This window comes from Camelina sativa, chromosome 11 (assembly GCF_000633955.1).
Source record: "Camelina sativa cultivar DH55 chromosome 11, Cs, whole genome shotgun sequence".
NCBI classification, from domain to species: domain Eukaryota; kingdom Viridiplantae; phylum Streptophyta; class Magnoliopsida; order Brassicales; family Brassicaceae; genus Camelina; species Camelina sativa.
This window is the reverse complement of record NC_025695.1, coordinates 45,843,562-45,855,291: the sequence shown is the minus strand read 5'-3', so window position 1 is coordinate 45,855,291 and position 11,730 is coordinate 45,843,562. Positions and strand designations below refer to the sequence as shown.

The 11,730-nt window shown below is 36.9% G+C and overlaps 5 protein-coding genes across 5 annotated transcripts in view; 3 read left to right on the top strand and 2 right to left on the bottom strand.

Moving 5' to 3' along the window:
• Nucleotides 99-4,667, bottom strand: LOC104726644 (serine/threonine-protein kinase GRIK2-like). Its single transcript, XM_010445552.2, has 14 exons — nt 4,459-4,667; nt 3,759-4,042; nt 3,555-3,658; nt 2,271-2,570; nt 2,092-2,166; nt 1,942-1,986; nt 1,676-1,750; nt 1,508-1,595; nt 1,288-1,412; nt 1,101-1,196; nt 942-1,008; nt 711-832; nt 542-620; nt 99-460 (listed from the first exon to the last, which is right to left on the bottom strand). The coding sequence occupies exons 4-14, from the start codon at nt 2,565-2,567 to the stop codon at nt 333-335; spliced, it is 1,197 nt and encodes a 398-aa protein (XP_010443854.1). The 5' UTR covers nt 2,568-2,570; nt 3,555-3,658; nt 3,759-4,042; nt 4,459-4,667; the 3' UTR covers nt 99-332.
• LOC104726643 (serine/threonine-protein kinase GRIK2-like) lies at nt 2,652-3,518 on the bottom strand. The gene is made up of 4 exons (XM_019232131.1): nt 3,255-3,518; nt 3,076-3,150; nt 2,927-2,971; nt 2,652-2,735 (listed from the first exon to the last, which is right to left on the bottom strand). Exons 1-4 carry the CDS (start codon nt 3,516-3,518, stop codon nt 2,652-2,654), a joined length of 468 nt encoding a protein of 155 aa, XP_019087676.1.
• On the top strand, nt 5,160-7,331 carry LOC104726642 (probable pyridoxal 5'-phosphate synthase subunit PDX2). Its single transcript, XM_010445550.2, has 6 exons — nt 5,160-5,455; nt 6,035-6,122; nt 6,213-6,286; nt 6,515-6,706; nt 6,810-6,907; nt 6,980-7,331. Exons 1-6 carry the CDS (start codon nt 5,276-5,278, stop codon nt 7,113-7,115), a joined length of 768 nt encoding a protein of 255 aa, XP_010443852.1. The 5' UTR covers nt 5,160-5,275; the 3' UTR covers nt 7,116-7,331.
• LOC104726641 lies at nt 8,183-10,010 on the top strand. Its single transcript, XM_010445549.1, has 2 exons — nt 8,183-8,808; nt 9,004-10,010. The coding sequence occupies exons 1-2, from the start codon at nt 8,262-8,264 to the stop codon at nt 9,729-9,731; spliced, it is 1,275 nt and encodes a 424-aa protein (XP_010443851.1). The 5' UTR covers nt 8,183-8,261; the 3' UTR covers nt 9,732-10,010.
• LOC104726639 overlaps nt 11,044-11,730 on the top strand; it is a 1,755-nt gene continuing 1,068 nt past the window's right edge. The window contains exon 1 of the mRNA XM_010445546.2: nt 11,044-11,435. Within this exon, the coding sequence (XP_010443848.1) occupies nt 11,153-11,435 (283 nt within the window). The 5' untranslated portion in view covers nt 11,044-11,152. The remainder of the gene's footprint in view (nt 11,436-11,730) is intronic.

The window sequence follows — 11,730 nt, the reverse complement described above, 5'->3', positions numbered from 1 at the left end:
GGGGGGGGGGGGAGCTCATTTGATTGGAGGAGATCGATCCCCTGATATGAACTTGGAGACATTTTCCCACGTCAACAAAAAGAAAAATCCAAGTCAAATTCAAAACCAAAATCGGATTTAGTATAAAACTTATAAACAATGCACAATAACATACAATTATCAAGTATTAAAGAAAAAGAAAAACAATGACCCCAAGCGAGGTCAAACTTGTCTAGTTAAGTAGTAGATGCATGCGTGCATCTATTCTTGAAGCTTGTACATTTCTTAAACGATCAAAAGCTTCCGAGTGTTTTTTTTTAGTTAGGATCCGAAGTTTCAGAGATCCCATTAGCTTATTTTTCTTTAATCATTAAGGCAGCATTGCGTTTGCACCAACAAAAATACTCAGGGACATGCCCATCTTCTCCAATTACCCATGGATGCTCGGACACATTCTTTAGTGTCATTCTCTGGCTTGGATCTGCAATTTGATAAAAGACATTGAGACCTTAATTCTTTAGTTTGCACAGTCTATTACACTGATCGAATGGAAATAGCTCACCTTTGCAAAGGAGACCTTCAATCAAATCTCTGAGAAGCGGATTCAATCCATCCGGGATAATTAAAGGGTTGTTAACAATCTGTAAGAGGGGATTATAAAACAATGGGAGGTTATATGGTTTTCAAACATATTTTATCCAAGAAAAGCATTGATCAGATGCAGAACCTACCTTGTCGTAGGTGTCCTGAAGAGTATCAGCAAGAAATGGGTATTGTCCCAATATCATACAATACAAAGTAACTCCCACTGCCCATGTATCCGCAGCTCTGCCACTATATGTTATACCTGACACTGATTTCCATCCAAGACAAACAACAAGAAAACAAAGAGGTTTTTGCTGATTTTCTATATAGACTAATGAATTTGGACCAAGCTTAAAGATATTAGAATGCAAGCTGACCTAAACAACATTCTGGAGCAGTGAAGACTGGAGTTCCTGGAGATCGACGCAGTTGATCATCATCATCCTGCAACACACAAATAATTGATGGTAACACTCAGTTAAGAAGATAGATATAAGAATTAATGATGATCAACGAATCAGTTTTCTTTCTGTTACCTTGAATACTTGGCTGACACTGAAATCTCCTATCTTCACAGTACCACTACTAGTAACCAGCAAATTGTCGGGTTTAATGTCCCCATGAATTACATCCTGTTTTAGTGCCCATAGAAACAGTATCAAGACAGTATTAAGTGATGAAACAAGAAGCGAGGAGAAGCACGCTAAACAATGAAGATCATACATGAGCATGAAGATACATCAGACCAGTAACTATATCCCGCAAATACTTTCTAGCAGTTTTCTCTCCGAGAGCACCCGGCGGTCCAGAACCGTCATACACCCACTTCCCATCAACGTATTCGAGAACTAGGAGAAACCAGAAAGACAAACATTTATAAGATAAAAAGGCTCTTTCCATGGCGAGTATAAATCTAAACAGAAGAAACGAAAAAGGAGATTACCCATGTAAAAATGATCAGTCTCAGGGTCATCTATAACCTCAATGAGGTTAACGATGTTAGGATGCTCCAGAATTTTCATTATCATAACCTGAAGTGATGAGATAAACATAACTTCTCCAAAATGAACAAATAGAAATGCTGTTTGGAAATGCAAAAAACTCAGTATACCTCACGAAGAACATCACTCATAGCAGTCTCTGAAGGTGCAACCCTTAGCCTTAACAAATGCGACTTATGAAATGCCTGGAAATCCAAGTATTAAAATCATAATATGTCAGAGAGCTATAAGCCATATAAGTGATCAATTAAACAAATTAACTTGAATAATGTGCATTATACTGAAGGACCATAGTTCAAATAAAACATTATAAACATCAGCTAAACAAAAAGGAAAAGGTTCCACGAGGTAATGAGGGAAAGAAACAAGGGCTTACTTTGATAGCATAATACTGGCCGTCTAAAGTGCTTCTATATAAAACCTGTTGAGAATAAAAAAAAAAAATAATGTTATGGAATCCAAAGCCCGGTATGCTTTTGGAGGATACACTAAAAGGATAGGATAGTATTGTGTAGACAACACTTACCACTTTACCATAGCTACCAGATCCAATTTTACATACACGAACATACTCATTGATTGTCTTGTCACCATTTTCATCCTTAATTATCAAACAACAACTTAATTGGTAAAGACACACAATGGGAATATTCTAAGAAGCAATAATAACATGAGAGATGATAGGCACAAGAAGAAGTCACTTACCTCTCCACGGATAAGTTCATTAGTTTCTCTCACTGGAATGTGCCTGCAGATTAATCCATTATCTAATCTATATTTCAAAATTTCCTCAGATCTTTTAGAGCGGCTCTTCTGCTCAACTTCTTCTTCATCCTCTTCTTCTTCTCCTCTCGCAGTGGTAGTTACATCATCACTATCACATGAGTATGTATCATCGTCGTAAGGCTTAGGCGATTGTTGTCGGGTTCTATTACCACCAGAAGTGCCAAAACATCCAAAGCAACCCATAGTACGGGCAAACAAAAAACTATCACGAAACATGATCTACTTTCTCTCCAAAGAAAAAGAAAAAAAAAACAAATTGCTTCNGAACAAATAGAAATGCTGTTTGGAAATGCAAAAAACTCAGTATACCTCACGAAGAACATCACTCATAGCAGTCTCTGAAGGTGCAACCCTTAGCCTTAACAAATGCGACTTATGAAATGCCTGGAAATCCAAGTATTAAAATCATAATATGTCAGAGAGCTATAAGCCATATAAGTGATCAATTAAACAAATTAACTTGAATAATGTGCATTATACTGAAGGACCATAGTTCAAATAAAACATTATAAACATCAGCTAAACAAAAAGGAAAAGGTTCCACGAGGTAATGAGGGAAAGAAACAAGGGCTTACTTTGATAGCATAATACTGGCCGTCTAAAGTGCTTCGATATAAAACCTGTTGAGGATGCAAAAAAAAATAATGTTATGGAATCCAAATTCCGGGATGCTTTTGGAGGATACACTAAAAGGATTGGATAGTATTGTGTAGATGACACTTACCACTTTACCATAGCTACCAGATCCAATTTTACATACACGAACATACTCATTGATTGTCTTGTCACCATTTTCATCCTTAATTATCAAACAACAACTTAATTGGTAAAGACACACAATGGGAATATTCTAAGAAGCAATAATAACATGAGAGATGATAGGCACAAGAAGAAGTCACTTACCTCTCCACGGATAAGTTCATTAGTTTCTCTCACTGGAATGTGCCTGCAGATTAATCCATTATCTAATCTATATTTCAAAATTTCCTCAGATCTTTTAGAGCGGCTCTTCTGCTCAACTTCTTCTTCATCCTCTTCTTCTTCTCCTCTCGCAGTGGTAGTTACATCATCACTATCACATGAGTATGTATCATCGTCGTAAGGCTTAGGCGATTGTTGTCGGGTTCTATTACCACCAGAAGTGCCAAAACATCCAAAGCAACCCATAGTACGGGCAAACAAAAAACTATCACGAAACATGATCTACTTTCTCTCCAAAGAAAAAGAAAAAAAAAACAAATTGCTTCTCAAAGTATGAATGTGTGTATATGATGAAAGATAAAAAGTGTCTAAGTTAACTGAAGAACCTACACAAAAGAAGGTGATATCGAAATCAATATCCTGAATTGAGCATCCAAATAAATTAAAAACAAAAAAAAAACCTCTAAAACAAATCGAAAGTCTTACCCCGGGGGTAAAAGGGGTTAAGAGGGCTTCAAAGCCCGAGAACCTGACTATTCCAAAGGATGCCATTCAGCGAGATGAACAAAACAAGTTGAGATATCATAACCACTGCAATCGAAACGAGACATGTCTAAAGACTGAAACCTTATAAATAAGTATGTATTTTTTTTTATCAAAAATTCCTTCTTTCTTCACGAGCAGCAACTCGTTGAAAGCATAGCCCCCAATTATTATTAAGAAGCTACACACACAGCTTCAGGTAAAGTCAAGATGAGCTATAGAGGTTTCTGAAAAATAAAAATAAAAATAAAAGGGGTCAAATTCGCTGATAGCAACCACTAAAATTAAAAAAAACTTGTGGTGTGACAAGTCAAGAAACATCCGAGAGGGTTCATATTATGATTCTATCGTAAAGGTGTACACTTTTTTCAATCCAGACTACACACACACACACACACAAAAAGAGTATAAATCAAACAATGCAAACAACCAAATTGTAACAACAACTCAAGAAACCCTCAAAGAGAGTGGCTGGCTTTTAAAACTCACAAACCATAATAATCTCCCTAAATTTTGAAAAAAATAAAAATAAAAACCCTAATTTTGAAATTGGATGCAATGAAACTTTAATCAGAAGATATTTGGCAATCGGGAAAAGAAAAAAAAAAAACAGTAATCGAAGGTGAAAGCGAGAGAATCATACATATCAAAAAAGCTGATTCTGAATTCGATCGGAGCAGAGGAAAGAGCAATAAGATCGATCGCAAGGAGAGGTCTCTCTCTCTCTCTCTTTCTCTATCAACGTCGTGCGTGAGATTACTACACACACACCCAAAAAGAAAAAAAGAGAGCTTCGAAGCCTTCGATCGAGATTTTCTCCCCTTCGTTTTTTTTTTTTTTTTTTTGAGGGTTTATATATTATTTTTTTTTGGTCTAATCTCTCTTTTTTTTTATAGATATATTAAATCATTATTACCAGCTAATAAATGTGACAAAACAGCTAAAAAACTAAATTTCATTGGTTTCTCTAACAATAAAACTTACAAATCTGCACAATAGAAATTTAACGTTTACAACGTACATATTCAGATAATTTTTTTTTTTTGTTTTTTAACCCTATATTCAGATAAAATATTACAAATTTTCTTAGAGACCTTTTTTTTTTTTTTAAACCTAAAAGTTAGAAATTCATTAGTTAAAAAAAAAGAAGGAATTTATTCGACATTGGACAATGATCTACTACGGACAGTTCTACTCTACTTACGTTGACAACAGTTATTAAATTGGATTCGTAAATATGTTTTTTTTTTGGTTAGAATAGAGAAAATATCTGGTGATGATGAATCGAAATCGTGGGCAACGAAAAAAACACAAAACAAAAGGTGTAAAAGAATTTGTCGCCACTCGCAATGTCTCAGCCTTATTACAAAGGTTTTGTCTTGTGAGTGTCCGTCCCAACGCAGTTCTAGTAGTGTTTTATTTATCTGAGACTTTCTCTCTCTCTTCAGGCGGCCGCCGCAATGACCGTCGGAGTGTTAGCTTTGCAAGGTTCTTTCAATGAGCACATCGCGGCTCTGCGGCGTCTCGGTGTCCAAAGCGTCGAGATTAGGAAGGCTGACCAGCTTCTCTCCGTTTCTTCTCTCATCATTCCTGGCGGCGAGAGCACCACCATGGCCAAACTCGCCGAGTACCATAACTTGGTCAGTTGGTCCTCCTCTCTCTCTCTCTCTTTCTCCTTTGTAGAATCATAATTTTTACTTGTAGAATTCTAGGAAAGGTTCCTTTTTTATGTGTGTTTGAAACGAATCTGATGCTGTTATTCATTAATTGTGCTTTTCTCCAGAATTTGTGTGTGAAGTTATTAGATTCTTCAGAATTTTCAGATTTTAAGAGATCAGTTTAGTCAATCGTCTCTTATTCCTCCTGAATAATTCAGTTTGTATATTTGTCCAAAGGAGTAAGCAACTTTGGGATTAGGCTGAGTTCATCTATAAGTACATAAGTATTGTTTGTGGTTTCTCTGTTAATTGTTTTGTACCTGAACACATTAAGCATTGTCGACCATACTACTCTTTAAATTGAGCATATGGATGAGTTTTCTTAACTTTTAACAAAACCGGTGAACATTTGCAAAGCTGTGTTTAAGATGAGTATAGAATCATGAAAGGGGGAGCTGTCAGATTTGATTGTTTATTTATACAGTCAGTTCTAGTGGTGACGATGGATAGTGTATCAGTCCTTTCTCTGTTCTAATTTTCTTGTATTTTGCTCTTTTGAAGTTCCCGGCTCTACGTGACTTTGTTAAGACGGGGAAACCTGTTTGGGGGACATGCGCGGGTCTTATATTCTTGGCAGATAGAGCTGTTGGTGAGTACTTTTTTTAATTTCATCTTCCTGTCTTTTGGTGTTGCGGAAAACTTTTGAAACTTAAACAAGAAAATGTTTAAAAAATATCAGGTCAGAAAGAGGGAGGTCAGGAGTTAGTCGGTGGCCTTGATTGCACTGTGCATCGGAATTTCTTTGGCAGCCAGGTATGACTATGTCTTTTAACAAGATTCCAAGTTGTTCAGAGATGTGTGTGTATAAGTATGTAGTTCACTTAAATCGGCATGAGCTTTGATGTAGTTATTATATAGAAAACTCAGTCCTTTCATAAGAGTTCCATTGGAGTTAAAAGAATTCAGTCACTTCTAGCATCCAATAAGATCTTAACCATTTGAAAATCTTAGATTATTCTTAAATTTGTTTCCATTGTGTAGATTCAAAGTTTTGAAGCTGATATCTCAGTACCTCAACTAACATCTAAAGAAGGTGGACCACAGACATACCGAGGAGTGTTCATACGTGCTCCTGCTGTTCTCGATGTTGGTCCTGATGTCGAAGTCCTGGCGGATTATCCTGTCCCATCAAACAAGGTCTTGTATTCAAGCTCTACCGTACAAATCCAAGAGGTTTGCTTAATTTTGCACCAATTCTTGTGAAAAAGATTACCTTTTCTGTGAGCACATGAATGAATCCCTTCTTGTTGGTTCCATTTTTTTGGGGATAAATCAGGAAGATGCTCTTCCTGAAACAAAAGTCATTGTTGCTGTGAAGCAAGGAAACTTGTTAGCAACTGCTTTTCATCCCGAGTTAACTGCAGACACACGATGGTAATTAGTTTGTTCTTTTCCTGGTCTTTTGATTTCTCCAACGGTTCTGATCTTTCTGGCTCACTTTTCCAGGCACAGTTATTTCATTAAGATGACGAACGAGATTGAACAAGAAGCTTCTTCAAGCAGTAGTAGCATTATTGTATCTGTTGGAGAAACAAGCGCTGGTCCCGAGCAAGCTAAGCCTGATCTTCCTATATTTCAGTAACTGAACAGAGAGAAGACCACTTACTTCTCTTGCAATAAAAACTGTTAGAAAGTGTAAGATTCTTTTTCTTTTAAAGATGTTTTGGGAACAATTGCAAGCTAGTTTGCAATTTGTACACAAGAAAGTTTTACATGACTCTTTAATGGATTCATCTACTTGTTTCTTTCTTGTTACAACTTTGCATACCGTTGAATCTCAAACAGATTTCCTGGTTCAGTTTTTGGTCTTTGCCTTGTCAATTTGTGGAAAAGGTCGTTTGGCTAAGAATTGAGATTTAGAAAACTGAGATCTTTATAGACACAGGACAGAACAGAACACACTTTGTAAGTGTGGTTTTGTTCCTGGTTGAGAAGATAATTAATCCGGTTAATAATAAACCGGTCAGCTGACTTTGGCGCGTTTGAATTTCCTTTGCTTTCTCGGAAAGGTGCAAATCTTGCAACAGTGGGCGGCTTTGGGCCGATGGAAGTCAAGAAAAGTTTCTTAAAATGTACACATTTACAGAGATGTTTAGACATGAGGGCATCTTCTTCTTTTTAAGGCATCCTTACGTTTTCACTACTCGTTCCCTTCCACAAAAAGGGATCAAGAAGAAACAATTGGACTGAAAAGCCTATAGAGAATAATTCTGAGTTTTATACTTAGACATAGTAGAAATAATTACATAATACTAGTAAATCACTATGAAACGGTGAAGAATTTTGGTTTAGATAAGTAAAAAAATTTAAAATTTGATTTATATGTTTCTATTGGGAACAAATGAAGTAATTTTAAATATGTTTTGATCATGAGGCATATTAAGAAATGAGTAAAATAGAATGTGAACTGATGATATATGTACGTTTTTGTTTAGCTTAAACAATTTTTAAAAAGTCTTGATGTTGAAGCTTCATCAAGCTATGTTTTTGTAAGGAAATCAATGGAGACGACTTGAGATGAACTCAAAGAGTCGGCTTCTTTCTTAAGATGAAGCAAGGGATATTATCATATGAGGTTTTATTAAGTCAACTGACTTCTTTCTCCACTCTATATAATCCCTCTTCCGCTACAACATTTCACCACACCAAAAACACAGAAACATTTTGAGAAACCAAAGAATAGGGAAGAACAAGCAAAAGCCAAAAAAAGAAGACTTGAACTTGAGAGATGGAGCGCAGACAGTCATATGTGCTTGTCGCGCTCGTCGCATTGCTTCTCTTAACCGATATTGTCATTGCAGAGAGCGATGGTGGCAAAGGCAATGGTAATAACGGCAAGGGGAACGAGGGACAAGTAGACAAGGGTAAAGGAGGAGATGATGGCTATGGCAAAGGCAAAGGTAACGGTAACGGTCCAAAGGACAAGGAGAAGAAAGATAAGGAAAAGGAGAAGAATGACAAGAAGGAGAAGGACAAGAAGGATAAGGAGGAAAAGGCAAAGAAGGATAAGGAAAGAAAGGACAAGGAGAAGAAGGAAAAAGAGAGGAAAGAGAAGGAGAAGAAGGACAAAGAGCAGAGTGAAGCAGCTGCAAGATACAGGATGCTAACACCGATGCCTACAGGACAAGAGCAGGCTATGTGCGAGGCTCGGGGTGCATGTTATTATAAGACTCTTGTTTGCCCCGGTGAATGTCCCACGAGGAAGCCCAAGAAGAACAAGAACACCAAAGGTTGCTTCATTGACTGCACTAGCAAATGTGAAGCTACATGCAAATGTAAGTACATTCTATATTCAATTGGTCTCCTTTGTTTTAGGTTCAGTTTGATTCTCGCAAAGTAAAATGTTATCCGGATTCTAATTAACAAGTATATAGATTTAAGTTGTGGATATTGATTGTTTGTGGTACAAGGAATTGGTATGCTTCCAACCCAAGTAACTTGGCTTATTCCGGTTTCCTTCATTCTTACAGGGAGAAAAACGAACTGCAATGGCTACGGATCTCTCTGTTACGACCCTAGATTTGTCGGAGGAGACGGTGTGATGTTCTATTTCCACGGATCCAAAGGCGGAAACTTTGCTATCGTTTCAGACGACAAACTCCAGATCAACGCTCACTTCATAGGTACAAGACCCGTTGGAAGAACCAGAGACTACACATGGGTTCAAGCCCTAAATATCATGTTCGGAAACCACAAGCTCGTGATCACAGCCAACAGAGTGTCTCAATGGGATGAAACATCTGACGCCTTTACCATCAGATACGATGGAGAACTCATCACACTCCCTGAAGACGAACAATCCGAATGGAGGGAAATCTCAGAACAAAAAAGAGAGATCATCATTGAAAGAACCGACGAGAGGAACAGCGTAAGAGTACTAGTCTCTGGTCTTGTTCAGATGGACATTAAAGTGAGACCTATAGGGAAAGAAGAGAACAGAGTTCACAACTACCAGTTGCCACAGGATGACGCTTTTGCCCATCTCGAGACTCAGTTCAAATTCTTAGACCTAAGTGAGTTGGTTGAAGGTGTTTTGGGGAAAACCTACCGTCCTGATTACGTCAGCTCTGCCAAGACTGGAGTCCCAATGCCTGTGATGGGAGGAGAAGACAAATACCAAACGCCTTCTCTGTCCTCGCCAACTTGCAGACTCTGCAGGTTCAAGCCTCAAGAAGAATCACTTTCTGCTGATATCTAATGAGACGAAGGAGAAAGATGGAGACTTCTCTGATTTTTAAATAAATTCGCATTTGTAACTGTTTTGTTTCTGGAAATATATTATTTGATATTCATAAAATGTAATGCAATAAGAGCCAAAAAGATAACATTTGGCCCGTTTGTGCTGTTTTTGAGGGTTTAAGAAATGTAAGACGTTTCTTGCGCCAAAGCAAAACCCTTGATTTCTCATTATTTCCTTGTTCCGTTGTATTTTGTATGCGTTTATCTAACAATTAAAATAAAAGTGTTTATGTGTGTATTTGAATCTGACATTTAAGTTTCTTGGTTGCCGTTTTATTTGTATGTTATTCACTTTGAAAGCGAGTGTTTTTTTTTTTTTTTTGGGGGGGGGGGGTTTCAAGAACAACTGGAGATGCTTCTAAAACACTCTTTTCTCTAAAACTTAGAAGCCAATAGCAACAAAAAAACCAGATTTAAATAATCAAATTTGCAATTTTCTAGGCATAGTTCATGTGATCCAAGGAAATTAAATTATGTTACCCATCACATGAGTACATGGCCTTAATACCATAGATATCATATTTTTATAAGTATATGGAATTAATAGATAAATTGTCAACTCCACAATGATGATGATTACTTAGTGCAACCACTCGTCGTTATTTTATTTTTCTTTTAAAATTATGAATTAAGATCCGTGATCGATGGTTCCCATCAGCTTTTCAGCCTTAAATTGACGAATATATATATTGTGGGTAAACATATCTACTCCACAGTGAGCAGACAATAATGTGACAAAGTTGAAGTGCACAATATAATGGTAATGTTAATATTTTAAATAATGTCCTAGATCAACTAGCTGAAAATGTTAATTAAAATCTATAGGTACCTCGGTAAAATTAAAATATTTAGCTAATTCGTCTAACATAGAATTGGGATACACAAATTACTTCAAATGCTTAATTCGAATACATCTTCTTTAGATTAGTTTTGAAATTCTTATAATGCGGATAGGTCAAACTTTGTTTTTCATAATGGCATAGCAAATTAGATGAAACGAAAAAGAATCGAACTATATATGCATGCATATATGACTTTACGATCGAACCACCTAAAATGGTTGCAGCCGACCTTTTGTGTGTTAATGATTTATATGACAGTACTTGTACTTTAGTTTTCTATAGGCTGACTTTTTCATACTAAGAAATACATATTTTCATTTTTAGTTAAATACTTGAATTCGAATCTAGAGGCTGTGTTCTCCCAAAGAATTTATAAATAAACAAAAGTCGAAGCTGTTTCTTACACGGTCTTCGATTCTTCATGTGATTTTTATCAAATCTGGACAGTTAATTAAGCCGCTCCTTGCTGCTTACTTCCAGCTTCTTTGATCTATAAGTACACTCCCCTCCACTTCTCTTTTAACACCACAAAAGAAAAATGTCGCGGGTTCTTGTGACTATTATCGTTCTTGTCTCTGTTTTCGCGGTTTCTGTAGCGGAGAAAGGGAAGAAAGGTGCTTATGATGCAGCTTCAACGAACTATAAGGTTTTGTATCCACTTGGCTCGGGGCAAGAGCGAGTTCAATGCTTGGCGAGAGGATCTTGTAACCAAAAGATCCTCACTTGTCCAAAGGAATGCCCCGAGAGGAAACCGAAGATGAACAAGAAGGAAAAAGCTTGTTTCATCGATTGTAGCAGCAAATGTGAAGTCACCTGCAAATGTAAGCTCCATATCTCAATATCTTGGAACGTTTTCATGTTTTTTTGATTAAGTTTGTAACATTCGTCGATGTGTGAGATGCTTAACACACATAATATTTAATCTTGGTTGATTTGTGTGCTTGAATAGGGAGGATAGCAAACTGCAACGGATATGGATCTTTGTGTTACGACCCGAGATTTGTGGGAGGAGACGGTGTGATGTTCTACTTCCACGGAAACAAAGATGGGAACTTCGCCATCGTCTCTGACGAGAATCTTCAAATCAATGCACATTTCATTGGTACAAGACCTGCT

What these genes read in the sequence shown, in the direction of transcription:
- LOC104726644 (XM_010445552.2), bottom strand. Translation starts at nt 2,567, where the DNA reads ATGTTTCGTGATAGTTTTTTGTTTGCCCGTACTATGGGTTGCTTTGGA. An exon ending in GACTGATCATTTTTACATGG is followed by an intron (nt 1,413 to 1,507) that starts GTAATCTCCTTT and finishes GGTTTCTCCTAG; the next exon opens with TTCTCGAATACGTTGATGGG. An exon ending in GTGTCAGCCAAGTATTCAAG is followed by an intron (nt 1,009 to 1,100) that starts GTAACAGAAAGA and finishes TGTGTGTTGCAG; the next exon opens with GATGATGATGATCAACTGCG.
- LOC104726643 (XM_019232131.1), bottom strand. Translation starts at nt 3,518, where the DNA reads ATGGGTTGCTTTGGATGTTTTGGCACTTCTGGTGGTAATAGAACCCGA. An exon ending in ATGAACTTATCCGTGGAGAG is followed by an intron (nt 3,151 to 3,254) that starts GTAAGTGACTTC and finishes TTGATAATTAAG; the next exon opens with GATGAAAATGGTGACAAGAC. An exon ending in GCCAGTATTATGCTATCAAA is followed by an intron (nt 2,736 to 2,926) that starts GTAAGCCCTTGT and finishes TTGGATTTCCAG; the next exon opens with GCATTTCATAAGTCGCATTT.
- LOC104726642 (XM_010445550.2), top strand. Translation starts at nt 5,276, where the DNA reads ATGACCGTCGGAGTGTTAGCTTTGCAAGGTTCTTTCAATGAGCACATC. An exon ending in CTACCGTACAAATCCAAGAG is followed by an intron (nt 6,707 to 6,809) that starts GTTTGCTTAATT and finishes GGGATAAATCAG; the next exon opens with GAAGATGCTCTTCCTGAAAC. An exon ending in TTAACTGCAGACACACGATG is followed by an intron (nt 6,908 to 6,979) that starts GTAATTAGTTTG and finishes TCACTTTTCCAG; the next exon opens with GCACAGTTATTTCATTAAGA.
- LOC104726641 (XM_010445549.1), top strand. Translation starts at nt 8,262, where the DNA reads ATGGAGCGCAGACAGTCATATGTGCTTGTCGCGCTCGTCGCATTGCTT. An exon ending in ATGTGAAGCTACATGCAAAT is followed by an intron (nt 8,809 to 9,003) that starts GTAAGTACATTC and finishes TCATTCTTACAG; the next exon opens with GGAGAAAAACGAACTGCAAT.